Source organism: Anarhichas minor, unplaced genomic scaffold, assembly GCF_050575085.1.
Source record: "Anarhichas minor isolate MPS153535 unplaced genomic scaffold, ASM5057508v1 ptg000033l, whole genome shotgun sequence".
Lineage (NCBI taxonomy): Eukaryota > Metazoa > Chordata > Actinopteri > Perciformes > Anarhichadidae > Anarhichas > Anarhichas minor.
Window position 1 is genome coordinate 5,413,966 of NW_027466479.1, and position 21,981 is coordinate 5,435,946.

Here is a 21,981-nt window from a genome sequence, read left to right on the forward strand (position 1 = left end):
AACAGGTTTAGTGAAACATCGTGGTTTGGCTTTATGAGTGTGTGTTGTTACGATATTTAAGTTGTGGACGTAAATTAGAAAAGCGCTGGCTTTTGGTTTCACACGGGACACGAACAGGTGTCTCCTGGGTGAAAGTCCTGTGCTGGAAATATATATGCAGAACACTGATAATCATTCAAGCTGGGTTGTGTGTTTGTAAAATTGTTACATTTCTTCATAATAATCATGTTCATACATAAAATTAGTATTTTTTCTCCGTACGCCTGGAGCTCACTCTCACTTTCATTTGTAATTCAAGTCAGTAAATCCCCAAACTCTCATTCACATCAACAGTACCACCGGCAGCTGTTGGGAGGTTTCATTGACATTCATGCTCAGCAGGCAGGCAGAGCCAGTCCAGAGAGGCTGAACAACAGTCCAGTCAGGACAGCAGCGTCTCTCTTTATTCTCTCCAGAGTGAATTCTAAACTCATCTGTTCACAAAGCTCCTCGTTTGCTCTCTCTCTCTCTCTCCATTACTTCTACCTCAACTTCATTCTGTCTCGTAGGAAAGCAACTCTTCCTTCCTCTTACATTTATTTCAGTATTTTTTAGAATACAATTAATGATCCGGGCAGAAAAAAATAAATATATGACACATATTTTATGGCTTTTTACTACTGCAGCACTCATTCTACATGTTGTAAGTGGACTGTAAGCCATGCAGCTTGTTGGTACAAGCAGCCTAATGTATTTGTTTTACCACATTCCGGCCTCTGCCTGAATGGAAATTGAGGTCAATGTAAACACGTAGCCCATATTATGTAAAATGTAATATCATCACAATAGAGTTGGCGCCTGAGTGAGCTTCGGACACGCCTGGGAAATTCTGTCTGCTACCGGTTGAATCACTCTGGGAGCTCACAGAGCAAACACGGAAGCACCGCTGTAACAAAGAGACTCCTGATTTGTTTTGGTGGTTTAGTGCCTATATAGATGAAGAGGATTCATCAATTAGGGAATTTACATTTTAAAGGGAAGCACAACATAGCTACTCGTGTACTCTACCAACCTCCTGTTTCAAAGCTCAAATCAGACAATCTCAAGCCCATCACTCTTTTAAAAGAACACTTTGTGAAATGTGCTCATTCTTGGAAAGCGTTAGTTGGGATACCGCTCTCTTATCTGTCAGCTAAATACAAAGCTGGAACCAGCAGCTGGTTAGCTTAGCTTAGCATAAAGACTGGAAACAAGGGGAAAGAGCTAGCCCAGCCAAAAGTAGAGACTCACTGTTCACATAGCCTCCCTTATAACCACAACTGATCAGTTTTACACTTTGGATTCTGTCCAAAGATGATATAGTGTGTTAATTGACAGATTCCTAAGTCCCGCCCCCCTTTGTTACTGTTGCTCGGTCAGACAAGCGAGACAAAAAGAAACACGGCGACACCGGCTCCGTTTAGCCAGGTGCTGAGGTGTGTATTAGAAGAAGATGACACCACGGACTACAGCGTGCGATGGAAAAATATATTCATGATAATAAACTTTACTCTGGTAACTTCTCCCATTGGGATGCTGGACGTCCTGTATCTCAAAATAAATAACACCAAAAGTTACTTTGGGGTGGCACGTAGCCTTACAGAGAACATAAACAAATTTAACTTGAGATAACTGAGTTTGTTTTCCCGAAATTAAAACAAAATGTTTGAATCATTCATTCGATTTAAACAAATTAAATTCATTAGATCTACCATATTTATATTGTTTATTTCTATTTTTTGTGATATAGATATATTGTCTTCTCTCTCTTGTTTATGAATTGTCATATTTAATGTTTTATTAGTTTTGTATGTTTATGCTTACGCAAAGCACTTTAAGTTGTCTTTTTGTGTATAATATGTTCTTTATGAATACATTTGCCTTACATTTACTCTATTTTGTAGAACTGTGCTCACATGGTGAATATTCCTAAATAAATCTGTTTACTCGAAGACTGCAGGACGCCTACACAATTCTGAGGGGGGGGGGGCAATAGTGGCCCACATCTAATTTTTAGCTTCAGATCTAGTTTTCATATGTATTTTTGGGAAGACATGCGTCACAATGAGATGTAGTATTAGTATTGAATATTCAGCATTGGCTCTACCAGCATCGTTTAGAGAGATGGTTTCACACGGCAGAGCATTGGCAGTGTGTAAACCCCTGGCGCTTTGTGGCGGCGCCAACATCGGCTCGGCCCGCTACCTGCTGCCACCACGGCCGATGGTCTCCACACCAACAAGTCTGACTCGCTGACTCAGCCCAAAGGTGCTGCCAGGAAACCTCCCTGTCTAACTGCCTCTTTTGATCATTTCAGATACTCTTTTTAAAATGTTTTCTTTTGTTCCCTTCCCTTTCAGAACTATGCTTTAATTACCTCTCTCTCACACACACACACACACACACACACACACACACACACACACACACACACACACACACACACACACACTCACACACACACACACACACACACACACACACACACACACACACACACACACTCACACACACACACACACACACACACACACACACACACACACACACACACACACAAACAAACAAACCAAGCTGCAGCACATCTGTGAATTTCCACTACACGTCACATGTCCAACAGACATAAAAAAGAGGAAAAGTTGAGCGTTGATTAAAAACATTTGTATTTACCGCCTCACATCTGCCTGCGTGACAGAAAACTAGACATATATCTCTATCCTTCAAAAAAGGTAGAACTGAACATTTTATTGGTTTAAAAAGATGTTTCTTTCTTCATCTTGTCTGCTTAGAAAGACCAACGCCATGAAAACAAGAAGACCACAGGACATAAAAGTGACGACGCCAACCGTCTTTAACCAGCGTGATAACTGATTCCACGTCCCTGCTCTCAGATCTGCTTGTAATTAGCCTTTCATATGTAAACAGCAAAGAGCCGCCACGTGTTGGTGTCGGAAAAAAAGACGACTTAGTTGGTTTGCAGCTGTCTTCAGCATTTCTCACTATCTCATATCGCGTGTGGAATTGATCCGTTAGCAGAAAGGTTCATTTCAGCTGCACGTCAGACTGTTGTCATTGCTATCATTAAGAAATCATGTAAGAAGTTGCAGCAGTGAGTGACTTCAATTTATGGGTAATTATATTATATTTTGGGGAACATTACAAGGTTGCTTTTGAGCTTTTTGAGTTGTTTTTAGTTTGCTCTCCTCTGTAAGCGCACAGCTTGGTTTTCACATTACAGCATGTAGAACTTTCACTGTTTTTATAACCACAAGCTGCCCTTTTATCGCCTTCGTTTTCATCTATTTTTATAGCACTTTCTAACTGGGTGCATGTATAAAAGTGTGTGCACGTGACACAGTCCCAGAAATACACACACATACTTTAACATCCAACGCTTAAACATCTTCTCAGTTTAGAACACACGGTCTGTTTCTTCTTGCACCAACATGTAACGTCTGCTTTGGCTCATTTCATTCTCACTCGGCATGGAACATCGGCAGCTTCCTTGGAGAATAAAACTTATCACATCCCGACAGAAACACATCTTTTCTTCACATATGTGCTATAAGAGCATTAACACACACAGAGGTCACATCCACCCCTTCACCCCGACCTCCATGCTGTTTCCATGTCTATAAAGTAGGCTTTTACTGTCATCGCCTCCTCCAACAACACAGCCCCCTTCACCTCCCATGCAACTGGCATTCACAATGATAGTGGAATTATAGCAGCGCGGCCAGTTTATAACCGTTCATTTCTCACATAAAAAGGCTAAACAGGGATGTCAGCACAGGACGGATGTATGATAATGAATTGTTTGCCATTATGTGATCATTTCCATGCTGATACCAACATGTTCTGCATGTAGTCTAGTCCAGACTAAACAATATAGTTTTAGGTGATTATTGCCCTTTATTGTTATACTGGGCATAATGTAGGTGTTTGACTGCACCGTGGCCCATAAAATAACAAATTGAAAATCTAATCTAATCTAACAATCTAAATTAAAAAAATGTAATTGAATATTACAATTTAAAATATATACTGTATATATATATTTTAACTCTGTCTCTAAATGTAGCAGTTGTACCCTCATGGTTGAATACACTTATAATTGTAAGACACGTTGGATAAAAGCTGGATAAATAGTATAATATAATGTATATGTACTCTTCCATCGACTGTAGGCTGCTCTTCGACAGAGTCACAGCTAAATGTTGGCATCCATCCACTACCAGAGATGTATGTGATGAAAGCCTCAATCAGGAAATTATCAGCGCAACCATGAAATGCTGTGAGTGGAAAAAAATCCGCTGCTGGTAAGAGGTGCAGCACTAAGCCCACTTTTACATCATTCGCCTCAATTATCGAGCTGGAAGCTTCCCCTCCACTGACTGAGGAGAAGCTGTCAGGCTGCTACCAGTGTGCCATTACACGAGCAGGGGAACCATGGCTGCTCCCCAGAACTGAGTAACCTACATTTCTCCTCCATCTTCTGTTACAGCGAGCAAGAGAGGAGGAAAGACTCAAGAGACGGAGGGAGGACAGTCATCCATGTGGCTGGACAGCAGTACAGAGGAGTCAGGAAAGCTTCTTCCCTGAATCCTCTAGCAGTGATGACTGTTACAAGATAACACTTGTAATAGCATGCTGTACACGCTTTTAGCCAAAGTATAAATATAAGAGACCACCACCAGATTTCCCCCCATCTCTGTGACATTTACTGAGCGTGGATGCAAGTATAGGCCTTTAATCAAAACCAGGAGGAAGCCCCGTGATCAAACGTGAGAAGGCAAGAAAATGTCAGCATTCAAGTGAGAATGAAGTAGAGACGTCCTGTGGCTCGATACAAGATGAAACGATTTTACAGAGACATTTAATGTTAAAAAGTTCAGTGTCAGTTTTCGTACTTTTGAGCCCTAATTCTCTGTTACCTCGCCACAATCACAGGTACAATCAGTTTTCAGGTCAGGTTTTAGTTTCACTTCAGAGGTGCATAGTCTCTGTTTTCCACTGCACACTCTCACAGCAGCCCCACTCAACAGATGCGGGCCCCGGTGCCTTGCTCAAAGGCATCACCAGTGCGAGACGGTTTTTTCCCTTTACCTGCCACGCGAACCACCGCCCTCTCTGCCGGGTCGAGCACCGAGTCTTGGCTCTTCCTCTTCCTCCGCTCGTGTTTGGACAGGTTCCACGGCAGCGTGTCTCCCGGCGGCCCCGCGGTGCCCGACGGGCACGGGGACAGCGACCCCCCCGAACGCTCACTACGGAAGGACGGCTCGCTGACGCAGGAGCGCTCGCTTAGAGTATCGTCGTCCGAGGACTCCATCTCGTTCCCGGGAAGCTGCGAAAGAGAAGACGGGATGAGGAAGAGAAAGAGAGGGATGGAGGGATGGAGAGAGGGATGAGGGCAGCGGGGGAGGGGGAAAGAAAGGAGGTCAAAAGAAGGGAGGAGGAAAGAAGAATTGTATAATTCATTTGCTGGGGTACAGTGTGATCACGCATCATGAATGATGCAACGTTTCGACGTAACAGCACAACAGAAACAACTGGGTTACATTAGTCATCATGTCTCGATGAACGCTCGTGAGTTTGTGAGGCTGCAGACCTGCAGTGATGAACTACTGTAGAGGAAGAGAGCACATGACAGCAGGCAAGATGAGACATTACTGAGGCCTGCTCAGAGCATATCTTCCCATCGCTGAAGTCAATAAACCAGGATCCAACGATGGTGAACGTGGTAAACATTACACCTGCTTCCGCATGTTAGCATTGTGATCGTGAGCATGCTCACATTAGCATTTAGGTCAAAGCACCGCTGTGTCCACCTGAAGCCTCACAGAGACGCTAACATGACTGCTGATATAGATACATATGTACATATATACATGTATATGCATGTACTTTTTTTCCCTCCATCAAACATTTTCATTGAATAGATATATATTGTTTCACTTTAAAATATTACTGCTTATGTTGATTTGGCTTTAGACTTTTTTTCATACACTGTATCACAAAAACACACTTCTAACTTGTTATCTTTATTAAAAGGCCACTATTCAAGCTTTTTTGTAATTTGTGTGGTAATTAACCTCCTTGAATATGACTGCTGGCATAAAAGCAACATTTGTCAAATAAAAAAGAATGTTAATTGTTAATATTAGATTCTAATAATGTGGCTTGTAAAACTGTACGTTGAGGTGTAATTTGTTTGCTGTAGAACACAAGCATCATGCAAACACGCACAACAAGACCGACAAGTAGAAGTTAGCTCCGCTTAATAGAAGTCACTGAGGTGTGGACACATTACACCCTGTTTGGAGCCGATTTATTGATGAAGAGGATGATGTCAGCTCTGTTTGGTAGGGGGGGGGGGGGGGGGGGGTTCGTCTACTCAACAGACTTGGCTAAGACAAGGAGCAAAGACCAAAGACAGAGATGAGATTTCAAAGCTCTTCTAGCGTTTCTATTTTTAAAGAAAAGTCAATAAGCTGGGAAGACAGGAGAGTTTTTTTTTCTTCTCTATCTTCATCTCATTTTCACTCTCTGTCCTCTCCTTCTGATCTCCTTCTGATCTCCTTCTGATCTCCTTCTGATCTCCTTCTGATCTCCTTCTCTGCTTCTCTCTTGTCTGTTGCTCATTCATCTTTACACTCTGACTGTTTGTTGAAATACAGATTAAATTCAATACCTATTTATTATGAAGAAAAATAAGTGACAGTAAATACTTCATGTAAGCAAACACACAAGGCAGACGTGTGTGTGTGTGTACTTGTACAGCTATGTTTGTGAGGACCAAGTTTTTGAGCTTTAGACCTTCCAAGTGAGGACATTTTCGCCGGTCCTCACTTTGGCACAAAGATCTGTTTGAGGGTTCAGACTTGGTTTTAAGGTTGAGTTTAGAATTAAGTTTAGGTCAGAGTAAGGGGTTATAGAATATATTATGTTAATGAGTGTCCATGGTTGTGTGTGTGTATGTGTGTGCGTGCGCGTGTGTGTGTGTGTGTGTGTGTGTGTGTGCGTGTGTGTGTGTGCACTCTGGGGACCTGACGCTCTGATCTGTCCATCACAGCCTCATAAAATCAATACCTGTCCTGAGAGAATGAATTGGCCGTTACCGGCTCTCATATTGCAGCTCCACAGGGAGTCACAGGTCAGTGAGCGTCCGCTGTGCTCCTGGAGTCATGAGTTTCAATCCAGCACATCATGCAATTCATTATACGTATATCCATCTTCACTGTGTATTTAGCTATGTGCTCATTTCTTAAAAAGCTGTACGATGCAAAAACATCTTCCTATGTGTCTTTAAGAAGACAATTCTAATGTTTTACTGCAAATCACATATATTTGATATTAGTCTTGTCTTTTAATCAGATTAGAAGAAATACTCATATCTTTTACTTCAGTAAAAGTTTCAATGCAGCTCCGTTAAATATACTCTGTGACAAGTAAAAGTCTTACATCCAAGATTTCACTTAGAAAAACTACAGAAGTATTAACAGCAGAATATACTTAAAGTATTAAGTTAACCTTTCAGAGAGCTGTATGACTATACTGTATATCGAGTGGATATGGTCTGAGTGGAGGTGGAGCTCATTTGAACTACTTTATATACTGATGGAGGGTTTAATCTACAGCACATTGTCATAAATTGATCGTATGTTGTGTTTGTAAAATCTTGATCTGTAAGGTAACCGGTAGCAATGCAGACTTTTCAGTCACTCTGCAATTACTTCTGGATAAAAACAAAACTCTGAAACTCCACATATGTACATTCAATGTACAGCAGTAATGGGATTTGTAGTTAAGGAGCAACAATTTTAAAAACAACATATTGAATGCAACATTCGACCGGCTAAGACGACAATATGGAATGCAGCTTATTGTATCTCAGTGGTTTCTTAAAACAAAGCAATACACTCGTCATCACACTCTCAGTGAGTTAAGTATGGAGAATACCAGGACCCTAAAACCATCATTCATTTGATTATTTTCTGTGAAAAAGGTTTGTAAGGCTAAACACCATCTTCAACACAGAGGGTGGAGGTTGTGATGAAGGTTAGAAGACTAGAAGATGAAAACTAGAAGTTAGCAAATTAATAAAGAAACCACGTGCGACTTATTTTGCGACTTCAAAGGGAAACCAACTTTCAGTATTTGGAGAAACCCTGGACAATCTATAATTTTGAAATCTTTACTGATGTTTCCTCAAAATGGATATAAAGTCTTTCAGAATAAAAGTCCCTAAATCCACCAGTGATCCGGTTTGTTTCACGGATCACCCACTAACAGTTAGAAAAACAGTCACTCCAGCGCCTGAGAGGCTCAACAAACATCCAGCTTAACCCCTTAAACAGTGAGCACTTTACGGGGTGACTAACTTCTGCTGGCTGCCAAAGAGCAGCAGACTAAGCTGTGGAGCGACCTGAGCAGCCGTCACAGGGTGGGAATGTTTCTGTGTACGATGTGTGAGTCCGACAAAACGGCTGGGTTTTCCATCTGGGCTAGTGCTGCCAAAAGTCCTCCTCCTCCTCCTCCTCCTCCTCCTCCTCCTCCTCCTCCCCCTCCTGCTGTTGGCCCCTGGCTAGACCGCTGGCAAGGCCCCACTTCCTGAATCCCCATCTCCACGGCAACGCTAGCTAGGAAGAGGTTAAGTCCTTCCCACAATTCTCTGCGGTTCTCTGGTGTACGAGTCTGTGTGTGTCTCTGTCCTCGTGTTGGTGTTTCTACATGTGTGTGTGTGTGTGTGTATGTGTGTGCGTGTATATGTGTATGTGTGTGTGCGTGTGTATGCGTGTATGTGTGTGTGTGTAGTCAGTTTCCCTGCTGCTTGCTGACAGTGAGTCAGTGCCACTGCAACTAGCCGTTTTATAAATAGAGCCAGAATGGAGGCTTCAAAGCCGCACCGTGTCATTAGTGCTATGTGAGGAGAAAAAGAGATCTTTGAAGAAGAAGATGATGATGAAGGAGAAACTACCAGCAGAAACACCGGCGGAGCAGTGAGAGAATGAGATCACTTCCTGTCTGATGAGATGCTCGCCAATGCATTTTTCACTCACACCACGTGTTCACATACTTTGCTCCCAGCTTTTTGTGAAATAATGATTACTCTCATTATTGATTCATTTTTACTCTTTTGTTATTTCTTGTCAATAAAAGCTAAAAACATAGGTGTATACTGTATATCTACACCTATCATTAAAGTTCCCAGATAAAGGTGACATCTTCAATTTGCCGGTTTTGTTTGATAAGCAGTCGAAAAGCCAAAGATATCCAGTTTATCATAAAAACATAAAATGATCTGTCGAGCTACTAATCGGTTAACTGACTAATTATTTCAGTTCTGGATTGATCTATTATTTTTAGTCTTTTAGTTAAACATTTGTCAGACTATTTCTTTATCATATGTAAAAAAATAAATACATTAAAAAACACTGAGATAAATACTTACTGCAAGTTCTCAAGTCCCCAGGAGTCGTTTTTTTCAATTAGACTGACCGGGGCAGCTAGCAGATAGCCTATCTGTTCTACTTTAATCTACACTATGTCACAACATCGTGAAAAACATCCATTAAAGTTGCCAAAGCCCAAAGTGACAAGAGCAACAAACCCTCAACATTTAAGGACGTGAAACCAGCGAATATTTACATTTTTGTTTGATAAATTACTTGAATGATTAACTAATATATTTTAATTTATATACTAAATAACTGACTTACACATCAATACACAAAAGCAAGTGTGCACCAAAGTTTTAGAAGCACACACATATCCACACTGAATGCTTGACTGGCCTGATTTATAACCAGGATTTACATGGACACGGTCTGTTCCCACAGCTTAGCCTGAGGAGGGTGTGTGTTTGTAGGTGTGTGTGTGTGTGTGTGTGTGTGTGTGTGCGTGTGTGTGTGAAAGCGGAAAGTGACATGAAGCAGAGAGAGGGAGAACGACAGAGATGTAGAAGTACGGCAAAAGATTAAAAAGGAGAGAAAAGGGAAGACAAGAAAAGAAAGAAAATGTAGGAAAGAGTCAGAGAGAGAAAACCAGACACGGTCGTAACCTCGGTGTGTCGTACCAGAGCAGCATACCAACGCTGATGGGAGTTTAACTGACATCCGTGCTCAACAGATGGACAATAATTCGGCCGGACAAACTCCATAACATAGAGCCACCTGATCAGAAACACATCTGATCGACACATGGGATTTACATCAGGCATCCAGAGCTGCAGTCGGTGTTGAGTCGAAGTTAGCTAGCTGTTTCCCCCTGTTTATAGACTTTATGCTAAGCTAGGCTACACCTCCTGGTTCTAGCTCTATACTCAGCGCACAGACATGAAAGAGGTATCACTCATCTCATCGAACTATAAGCGTGTTTCCTGGAATCTCAAACTATTCCTTGAAAGTGTGAAGATGAGGGCGGTCAATTCTGTGACGCCGACACACTGCAGAGTCCGCTGCAGGACAAAAAAAGTCATGTGTGGCAGACTTGTATATTACTGACCGGAGATAAACTTGCTTTTTAACCACGCAGTCACGTCGCGTAAGCATCATTAGCATAATTAGCCCAATCTACCAAGGCAAGATTACCACGTGAGAGCCTAATTAACAGCAACTAGCTCCGGTCCAACACCTGCTGGTCCTGTAACTTTAAAGAAATAGTTTGATATTTTTAGAAATACGCTTATTCATTATATTGCCAAGAGTTCAATGGAAAGGTCAAGATCACTCTCATGTCTGTACGCTAAGGATTGAGCTAAAGTCAGGAGGTTGTTAGCTTAATTTAGCATAAAGAGTGGAAACAGGGGAAAACACACGAGATACAATGTGTTAGTTAGTAAGCTTTAGAGGTGACGGTCGGTGTATTTCTCAACATTTGGATAAAGACGGGCTAACTGCTGTTTCCAGTCTTTATGCTAAGCTAAGTAAATTGCCTTCTGGCTCCCGCTTCACGCTTGTGCTGTGTTCAGGTCATATTGTTTAAACCTTAACTACACGCAGCTGAGAGGATTTATAACCGTCACAACATCAACCACTTGGTCAAAACAGCTTGGCCTATAGCAAGCATCAAGAAACCACAAAGCCACCATCACTGACCTTTGCATGTCAATAAAATCCAGTATTAACACTTTTAAAATCCATTCAGCTAATCTAAAAGGAACTTATTCTTTGTTTCTATCTTGTTTGACTTGTTAATAAATCACTCCAAATAGGTAATATAGCAAAAGCAATTCAGGCTGTTTTGATGGTGTGATTACGAAGCGAGCAGTTGGAGTAACCATCTTGGAATATTGCGTGAACTAAAGTAGAATAACAGGATTTGTTTTCCTGTTCTCATGCTGTGAATGCAGCACGAGCACAAACAGGTGGGAGGAGTGGTATCGATCTTCTTGTCTAACTCTCGGCAAGAAAGCAAATAGTCATTCCCCAAAATGTCAAACTCGTCCTCTAAATTGTCGACACAACTTTACTTTATGTCTGTCTCTTTGACTTTGACATCTGATCTTCCTTGAAACGTCGCTATCGGGGTCCAATTTCTTTGCCTTGCACTTATAAATGACATATTGAAAGCACACTTGTTACATCAGTTATTAAAGTTGTAGGTAGTGCGTATGGATGAGGATGAATGACGCAGCCCCCCGTCATGATGAGTAACACACTGACTGACTGGATAAATGAATGGCTAGACTCAGCTCCCCTACGCACACACACGTATACATAAATACACATGATAGACACTCGCATATATAAACACACACACACACAGAAACTGGACTGGCTTGCCAACAATACCGTAGCTTACTACTCAGCATGACTGGACAGAGCGAGAGTTAATTAAAGTGAGGGTGAGAGTGAGAGTAGAGGCAGAGACAGAGAAATCTGAGAAAAGAAAGACAACTGTGAGGTTAACAAGTGACGGAGGATAAGAGAAGACAGAGATATAAAAGGAGAGAGAAGAGCAGCATGGACTCACTGACTCTGCCGTCTTACTGATCAATACGTAGGCCGACGTCACTGTTAGCACCGTAAAAGACCCAAAAGACATCGTCAACCCTGAGGAGATGAGAAATCTCTCCTTCTGTTTCTCTCCGTCTCTATTTTTTTCTTCTTTCACTCATGATGAGATGCAGTGTGCATATCAAAGAGCTGCAAACCCACAGAGACCGCTGGCCAGACAGACAGATAGACAGACAGACAGACAGACAGACAGATAGACAGACAGACAGGCAGACAGACAGACAGACAGGCAGACAGACAGACAGATAGACAGACAGACAGGCAGACAGACAGGCAGACGGGGGAGGATGGAGCTGCCAGTCAAGCATTTCACAAAGAGAAAAGGGACCATTTCAGTATCATGGATTAGACGACAGGTTCTTAAACTATGGCTGAGGATCAAGACACATTTGATGGGTGACAACATAATGAAATGGAAAAGAAAGACCAATAAACTTTTCCTTAATTTTTCTCAGGTTTTTCGCAGAACCTGAATATTTTCATATCTTTATTTTCTCCAGAAATATCGAGGAAGGTTGGTTGAGCTGACTGTAATTTACGTCAACACATCCCAAGAAACAAAGGTCGGAGGCCACTGAATTAGACGATAGAGAGAGAATCAGTTCAGTTAAAGTCTTTTATCGAGCAAAAATTGCCGGCGGCTTCAGCATCTCAAATATATGGATTTGCTTATTTTCTCTGTTATCGAATAATCTACATTTAGATTTTGGGCTGTTGGTTGGACAAAACAAGGGAATTGGAGATGTCACCTTAGACTCTAACCGACCATGACAGCTCCAGAGCTGCTTCTTAATCCCATTGTTGACATAGCAATAATTCAACAGTTCAAACTGTGTCACTTTTTGTTTCATTGTAAATTAAACATATTTTGATATTAGACTGTTAATCGGATCAAATTAAACAATTTGAAGACTTCACATTGAGCTTCTGGAAGTTATATATCTAAAGAACTGATAGATGATGATCAACAATGAAGGTTACAATCCGCTGCCTGTCACTGGATACTAAAAGTGCCTCGTGTGAGCAAAATTGCTTTGATTAATAAAGCAGAAAGACTTGTGTTTAAATCGACATACAGCCACGTCTCATACACTCTTTCATGCATCAGAGGCATATTGGTGCTTTCCACCACGACAACACACAGTAGTAAAGGGGGTGTGTCCATGGCCAGTGCAGAGGAAGAAATAGGTGGAAGAGACCAACTGAATTATAGAATTTCACCTGAGTAAAATAGAACTGAATAGGTTGTTTTGTGCCTTCCGGGTCGGACTGAGGAGAAGCCTGCACGCTGGAGGTCCAACATAAGGCTGGAGGGAGATGCACGTTTGACCATCTGCTGCAAAGCGGCAGGAGGGGAGGCTCTGCATCTTGATTTTTTTGTTCTCTCTCTCTCTCTGTCTGTCTCTGACTGCACCTTGCATAATATCACTGAGGTTTTCCAGACAGACACACAGACAGCCTGCAGTGGTGGAGCCCATTGGGATTCACACAGCAGGTGCAGGCTGGAGGTGTGCTGATGGAGGGTCAAGGGGCATTGCACGGATCAATAAAGGCAGCCTCTCATAAATGTGTGTTTATGCACACAAAAAGCTGCAGCTGGTGGCTCATGTCATCAGTTTATGCATGCATGCATCTCTCTCTCTCTGTCTCCCTCTCTCTCTCTCTTGAAGCACTCTGAATTTCCTTGTTGTTGAAATGTGCTATACAAATAAACTTGCCTTGCCTCTCTCTCTCTCTCTCTCTCTCTCTCTCTCTCTCTCTCTCTCTCTCTCTCTCTCTCCCATTGAATGTGAAGAGGGAATGTGTGGACATCAGACATGGAGACCTAAAACGTGCACGCATGCAGGAGCAGAGTGGAAGCACGGGGGCTCTTTGTCCGCCACACCGGCCCTGCCTCGGACGCACAAACACCAACTAATTACATTTATCCATTTGCGGCCGGTGCCGAACATCCGCCTCCGTACCGCCGCTGCTGAGTGTCTCATTAGCGGGTACCAACCCCGGGCAGACTCCGCGCGACCCAGAAACCCTCTCCGACCGACTGTCCGCTGGTTATTTCCAGCCCGGCCCTCCGGCGCACGAATCACGAGCATGCAGTGTGCTTCGAGAGTGGACGGTTTCAGGCGGTAACTGAGATCATGACGGTGAAGACACGCTCGGTCCTTCTCATATGAATGCCAATCAACGTGTAACTGATCAACACGTTATTGACGAAGGTCTCAGTGAGGGGCAACACCTTCACCAAACCCACATCATCAACATGTTCATTTTAATACGAACGGTCTAGAAATATTACAATTAAATATGTTCCTAAAGGGTGTGTGAGTTGATAGTTATGAATCGCCTCGAGCGGATACTTTTGATTTCTAAGAATATTCATGTTACGTATAAATAATATCACCGCCGGACTCGACATCTCTTGTGGGTACATTATAATGATGATCCGGGTCGGGTGGGTTGCGGAGCTGGAAACGCTGTAGCCGGGCTACGCGGAGCTCCGGAGCCGCTTACCTTCACCGGGCAGCAGCGGATCCTGAGATCCGAGCACAGAGCGAAGGAGGCCGGGGATGCTGCTGCCGCCGCTGCTCCCTCTCCTCCTGGATGGCTGGACGGAAGGATTTTTTTCGGCTTCCACCGATCGGGTTTTTTTTTTCCTCAAGAACCGAGCCGACACACAGCCGTGAGGGGAGGAGGGGGAGGCGATGACGCAAAGAACAGCAAAGCAACGTAATCCTGAATGCTATAATGGCTGTCCGATTCCTCCTCTTTCCCCCTCTGCCTCTCTCTCCCTTTCTCCGCTCTCAACAACCCCCACCGGCCCTCCTCTCCTGCTCCGCTTCCACACACACACACACACACACACACACACACACACACACACACACACACACACACACACACACACACACACACACACACACACTCGCTCTCTCTTCAATAGGCAGTTTTCACACTTAACCCATGTCTATTGAGTGTGTTAAGTGTTGCGGAAATTGAAATTTCGGGTCGTACTCCTGCGTCATCCGTGGCTCAGCAGCACCGCCAAACCCAGGCCGACACACACGCGCACACACACACACACACACACACACACACACACACACACACACACACACACACACTTTCTCTCAATTCATTGAGGAAAAGGGCGTTCACATAGTTCATATTTGCAGTGGCTACTCATTCACATATATTTCAGGATTACACCGAAGAAGCAGCGCGTTTACATCACGAGATAGTATTAATCTGGGTTTTTATAACCCCCCCCCCCCCCCCCCCCCCCCCACACACACACACACACACTGCCCCCTCCTCCCTCTCCAAACAGCTGGAGGAAGAGAGGGATCAGCTAAAAATAAATAAATAATCAAATTGAGAGTTGGACTTGGGGCTGCCGCTCCCTGATCGGGGAGCTTCACAGTTTGGTATGTCTGGTCACAGGAGTCCCAGACCACCGAGGGACTTCGGACTACACATACACTCACCGGCCACTTTATTAGGTACACCTTGCTAGTACCGGGTTGGACCCCTTTTGCCTTCCGAACTGCCTTAATTCTTCGTAGCATAGATTCAAGAAGCTGCTGGAAACATTCCTCACATATTTTGGTCCATATTGACTCGATGGCATCACGCAGTTGCTGGAGATTTGTCGGCTGCACATCCATGATGCGAATCTCCCGTTCCAGCACATCCCAAAGGTGCTCTGTTGGATTGCGATGTGGTGACTGTGGAGGCCATTGGAGTACAGTGAACTCATCATCATGTCCAAGAAAGCAGTTTGAGATGATTTGAGCTTTGTGACATGCTGCACTATCCTGCTGGAAGTAGCATCAGGAGATGAGTCCACTGGTCATAAAGGGATGGACATGGTCAACAACAATACTCAGGTAGGCCGTGGCGTTTAAACCATGCTCAATTGGTACTACGGGGCCCAAAGTGTGCCAAGAAAATATCCCCCCACCATTACACCACCACCAGCAGCCTGAACCGTTGATACAGGCAGGATGGATCCGTGCTTTCATGTTGTTTACGCCAAATTCTGACCCTACCATCTGAATGTCGCAGCTGAAATCGAGACTCTTCAGACCAGGCAACGTTTCCAATCTTCTTCTGTTGTCCAATTTTGGTGAGCCGAATTGTAGCCTCAATTTCCTGTTGTTAGCTGGCAGGAGTGGCCCCCGGTGTGGTCTTCTGCTGCTGTAGCCCGTCTGCTTCAAGGTTCCACGTGTTGTGCGTTCAGAGATGGTGTTCTGCAGACCTTAGTTGTAACGAGTGGTCATTTGAGTTACTGTTGCCTTTCTATCATCTCCAACCACTCTGCCCATTCTCCTCTGACCTCTGACATCAACAAGGCATTTTCGTCCACACACCTGCTGCTCACTGGATACTTTCTCTTTTGGACCATTCTCTGTAAACCCCAGAGATGGTTACGCGTGAAAATCCCAGTAGATCAGCAGTTTTTGAAATACTCAGACCAGCCCGTCTGGCACCAACAATCATGCCACGTTCAAAGTCACTTAAATCCCCTTTCTTCCCGATTCTGATGCTCGCTTTGAACTTCAGCAAGTCCTCTTCACCACGTCTAGATGCCTAAATACATTGAGTTGCTGCCATGTGATTGGCTGATTAGCTATTTGTGTTAGCAAGCAATTGAACAGGTGACTAATAAAGTGGCCGGTGAATGTATCTATAAATATATATATGTATATATATATATATATATATATATATATAAAAGATAAAATAAAAATGTCACTTCATATAAACAGGTTGCCAACCCCTGAAGAGTCTCTCGGTTCACTGGTTTGGTTTGACAGCCCACAACTTTACTGTTTTTGTTCAGTGTCGCAGCTTTCGTGACGTCTAAAAAGCGGCAACGTCAGCAGACAGACTTAGCTAGCGACTAGCTGGGGGACAAAGTGGAGCATTAGCAGCTAAAGAGACAGATATTTACCTCAGGAGCTGGTGGAGACCAAAAACAGAGCTAAAAGAGAGCGAACACTGGAGTCATCGAGTGGCCACAAACACGACTCCAAACGAACGTTGCTCTGTTTTAGTTGTTAGTGATGAATGGCCTGGTATTAGTTGACGTGTCTGTCTTTTGTGAGACTGTCTGGCTCTCAGATTGATAAGGCACTGGGTCAACTGAGTATCACTGGGATTGCCGTGTGTTTGTCGGCGGTGGAGGATAATCCGGACGTTCTCGTTCTCCGTCCATCACATCACAGATCTGTGCTGCTGCCGCTGTAATCAAGCGGTGATGACAAAACACGGGGTAAAGTTCACTACTATCACTGCTCATTCTTTCACTATCAGTCATTGATTAGCCTTCAGTGTAAACAGAGCTGTTGTGCATATCAAACTGATGCTCCTGACATGAGTCCACTGGTCAGCGGTGGTGCGTTTGGCAGCGAACTCCTGACAAAAATTAAATTTGCACAATTGAAACCTTGTGATAATGCCATGGATCTATCAACGCCGTCATGGTTATCTGTCATGTTCAATGTAATAAAGCCAATGGAGGACAATGAGGCCGACAGCCTCCAGACAAAGCGTTACTGTGAGTCATTCTCAGTGGGAAGACGTATTCATTCACAAACGGGCATAAAGTCAAAAGCCTCAATGGAGTTTAATCAGATTTTAAGATGTGACATTAAACTAATTATACAGCTCAGTTTGTGGGGACTCTCAAACACTTCGACATTCAGTTGGGCCCGATGTAACCAGTCCGGGTATTTAGCTTATGGTCTCAGGACTTGTTCTTAAACTGAGGCTACTTGCCGTGGGTCAAAACATCTGTATGATAGTAAAACAGTTCCTCCTTATTTATATTTTTGTTTTGTCACACTGAAATGTTTTCAGCCTCTGTCTAATCCAATAATTATTACTAAAATATAACAATTTATAATAATCTTTTGGATTTAAGAAATATGGAGATTTTAAGCTCATTTTAAGCGGACTTCACCAAACCGACACCATTTAGTACCAACCACCATCCAAAGTCTCTTAACCTCTCTGAGTATTTAACATCACAAAAGTACACATTTTATGTATTTAACTGTTCAGTTTGTATGTTCTTCAACATGTTTATGAAACATATGTGCCAGTTATGTTATTCTTGTGGACTCTGGCTGAAAAAGACGACTTGTAACAAACTTAAATGCAGCCATGAAACTGTTAAGTGCTTTGAGCTTAAATGTAGAAAATTTGAACTTGAAACAGCAGAACCTGAACAAACTGTCATCTCTTCCTAGAGACCTGGTGAGTTCACCCTCCTGTCCCGCCTGAGCTCTTGGCTCCATCTTGTGGCGCTTCATGGAGCCTCACTAATCCCATCCGTCAGAGTTAAACGCTGGTAATTGAATAGAGGACGTCCAACAGGATCAACTCATATCAGTCTCTCATCGGAGAGGTCCCTCTGGAGCGCTAACTCACTGCATCAGTGAAAGGATTTACTAGAATTAGGTCAGTGGGTTAAGAAAATGAACTGTAGTTTAACTTCCATTGGCAGCAGAAGCACAGCTGACGACCACAGCTGCAGAGATGACATTAAATTAGACATTTAACCAGCTGTGGTCATCACTCACAGGATGACTGCTTTGCATTATTTGCAGGCTTGTTCCGAAGATGCAAGCATGAAGCGTTTTCACTTTATTGGTCAATAATTGTGTCAATAAATATTTAACAGCAGCAGACGCCTTCAGTCCACATTAGGGTTTAAGAGTAAACACATAAAACTCTGAGGATAAAAACAAAGAACAGTATGTACGGAGTCAACAAAAATGCTAAAATAATTGTACTGTATTGAACATTTTTCTTGAGTAAATGCAAGTATTATTAAACTTGATTTTAATGATCAATTATCAATTCTAAGTACTATTTATAGTTTAATATACAACAGTGCATTATATTTTGAATTCATCATCTCTTCACTTTTAAAGTAACTAATGAGTATGGCTTTCATGTGGAGACATAAGTACAATATCTCCATATAAAGCAGCATTAAATGGAAATACTCGTGTTAAGTACAAGTACTTCAAATTTGAGTTAAGTACAGTACTAGAGTGTAATGTTTTCATTCTTAGCCTCTTCACACATTTCAGTGCACAGTAGAAAGACAGGGAAGGAAAAGACGAAGCTCTTCGATGATAACATTTATTTGCAAACGTGTACAGGCGGACAGGAAACAGCGACATCTGATTTACTATAAACAAGAGCAGAACTCCCTCATGGCATCTGGTCGGGCTTGCCTGAGTGGCAGGTCGGCGGCGTGTAGCTCCCCTCCTTCACCATCTTGTCCCGCTGCTGACGGATGGCATGCAGCCTCTGGTGCTGCAGGGAGGAAGAGAGGAAGAGGTGAGCGTCGAGGAGGAAGCAGCAGGATGGAGAGAATAGGAAAATAAAAACACTAAAGAGAATGTCCTGCATCCCTCCACCTATTTAACTTTGACTCCTGTCACCATGTGAAGCTGAGAGAAACTGAAGAACTAGAAGAAACAGCTCCCTACCTCCGTTCTGTGCTGTAAACATGCAGATTTCCTTCCAAATCATATTCAGTCGCTCATAAATGAAAAATCCAGCAGAGATGCAGGCAGTCTTTTTCAGATGTAGTCTCGTGTTTCACAACTCTGATGTTAAAAAGCTGCATACAGCTATTTAACAGCTAACGTTTAGAGATGAATACACCTCGGTGGATGTGACATTCGTGTCAGACTCCGAAGTCGTCTCAGCTGACATTCGTCTTAAATCAGCACTTCACCTCCATCACGTTGTGAAAGAATGAGACGGGGCTAACGGGCTCATCACTTCCTGCTGCTGCAGCACATTCACAGAGAGCGTCTCTCTTCTGCTGACACACACGTCCATCAAGACTGACCCCAGTTTACCTCGGACAATATTCAAAGGATCGCACGTGGGTGCTATTTTTCTTTCTGAACACACATAAGAAGATTAATTTACGGTTACTTTATCTGCAGACAAACTCTGGAGAGGATGGAAATAGGATTGTTTAGATCAACAGAAAGAGTCACTTTCAGTTATCTTATCAGCTGATCAGCGAAAAATTAAATCTAATTATATCTACTATATTCAATGTAATTAAGCTTAGTGAACCATTCAAATGTGGATAGGAGGAATATTAAACTACATTTTTTCTTTTTGTTCTGACATCATGTTAATAGTTTAGCAAGTAAATAAGTGATAGGCAGATCCATGTAACAAAAAGTCACATCATCAAACAGCAAGTTCTGCTAAAACAGTTGTCTCAGCTGTGTTCACGGCATGAACTTACATTTCCTGCTGGAACATTGATTCTTGGTTCTACTCTAGTGACCCTTTTAAAAAAATACTTCAGAAGCTGCTCACTGGGACACAGAGGTCATCGATAATCCACTTACTGTTTTCTGCCTGTGCATGCACTCGTAGAAGTCCTCAAACTCCAGCAGGCACTCCTTCTTGGCGCGGGTCTGCCCGATGCCGTGGGCACACTCGATCCACTCCTTCTCGAAGGCGTGGCAGCGAGCTGCCCTCTTGTTGGGCTGCTCTCCGCTCTGCAGCAGCAGCCAGCCGTCCAGGTTGATGCCGAGCCGCGACTGGAGGTCCACAAACGGCATGGCGGCTGATGAGGGAGGAGACGGAGAGGAAAGAATGATGAGTGACACGGGATGTAGTGGAGGAGAGGGAAGGACCACACAGATGAGGGGAAAAAATAGTCTCGACAAACTGGCAGAAGAGATGAGCAGCTGAGAAAAATACTGTTTTGACCACAAACATCACTACATATGACCAGGAAGTGCCTCAGACACACAGCAGAGGAGCTTATAGAGCAACACGTTACTTAAGAACGCAGAGTAAATCCCTCTTACACAGGAAGCTACTTGCTGCAGTTTTAAGGAAGGCTTCGAGGACATTTTTATCATTCAGCATTAAGACTTTTGTTTTGCTTCATTTCAAAACAGAAATGTCATTTGACAACCGGTCTGATCCACGATGACATGCAATAAACCACATTGGGGTTTACTACTAAAGGCTGTAGCCATATTTGAAGACAGCTGCTTTTCAAACAGCGATTTGTTCGTAAGAGAACAAAGATTTAATGATTGTATTTACCATACCCATTGTGTTTTAATATGACATAAAATACAGGACAGAAACATAATATAGAATATTAAATATAAAGGCAGCATATTATGAGTATAATACAGTATAATATAGAAATGTGTACTATAGGCCTTAGATAATTTAACGGTACAGACCCTTCTCTACTCTCTCGGCTAAACGAAGCTAGCCAGCTAGCACAGAGCTAACTACAGTAGCTAACTGGCTAATGCTCTTTGTAAAAAATACCCCGAAGTGAAAGCAGTATATCTGACATTTAAATCAATTTAAGTGCACATTAACTCAATAACTACTCCTATAAATGATTATACTCTGTGCCTAGGTGTGGTATCATGTGACGTTATGCTGTCCTTCAATGACAGCTTGTTAATGCTAACGTCAGGCCGCTCTGCTTTTACGCTATTTCCAAACTGGTGCTATTATTTGAACGATGAATAAACTCAACACCGTGTCTCTATAGCTAACCGGTTATTTAAAAACCGACATTAGACATAAAATATCTGTATTTACCGTGTGTTTGTGGGATTCACTTTAACCTTCTTCCGACTTCACGCGTTTCGCTTTGCGGCTGATAATAACACTGCCGTAAAAGCAGAGTCTGTGTCGTGAAGAGACACCAATGTGCTGTGGAGACCTACCGCCGCCTACTGGATAAAATATTCAGTAAACACTTCTAAAACTACCACTGGACAGAGGTGGAAGAAGTACTCAAATCTCTTACTTAAGTAAAATTAGTTAGACAGTGTAGAAATACTCTATTGAGTAAGGTAAAGGTCGTGCATTTAAACTCTGAAGTAAAAATACAAAAGTGTGAGCAATAAAGTATACT

At 42.8% G+C, this 21,981-nt stretch overlaps 1 protein-coding gene across 1 annotated transcript; it reads right to left on the reverse strand.

Annotated features, from left to right (window-relative positions):
- Positions 1-19,176: 19,176 nt before the first annotated feature.
- ndufs5 (NADH:ubiquinone oxidoreductase subunit S5) lies at positions 19,177-21,760 on the reverse strand. The gene is made up of 3 exons (XM_076106288.1): positions 21,663-21,760; positions 20,432-20,652; positions 19,177-19,367 (listed from the first exon to the last, which is right to left on the reverse strand). The coding sequence occupies exons 2-3, from the start codon at positions 20,645-20,647 to the stop codon at positions 19,263-19,265; spliced, it is 321 nt and encodes a 106-aa protein (XP_075962403.1). The 5' UTR covers positions 20,648-20,652; positions 21,663-21,760; the 3' UTR covers positions 19,177-19,262.
- Positions 21,761-21,981: the final 221 nt, after the last annotated feature.

Bases quoted from the DNA above. Each gene is read 5' to 3' on its own strand.
- ndufs5 (XM_076106288.1), bottom strand. From the start codon at position 20,647: ATGCCGTTTGTGGACCTCCAGTCGCGGCTCGGCATCAACCTGGACGGC. The intron at 19,368-20,431 runs GTAAGTGGATTA...TCCTCCCTGCAG, and splicing joins GCATGCACAGGCAGAAAACA to CACCAGAGGCTGCATGCCAT.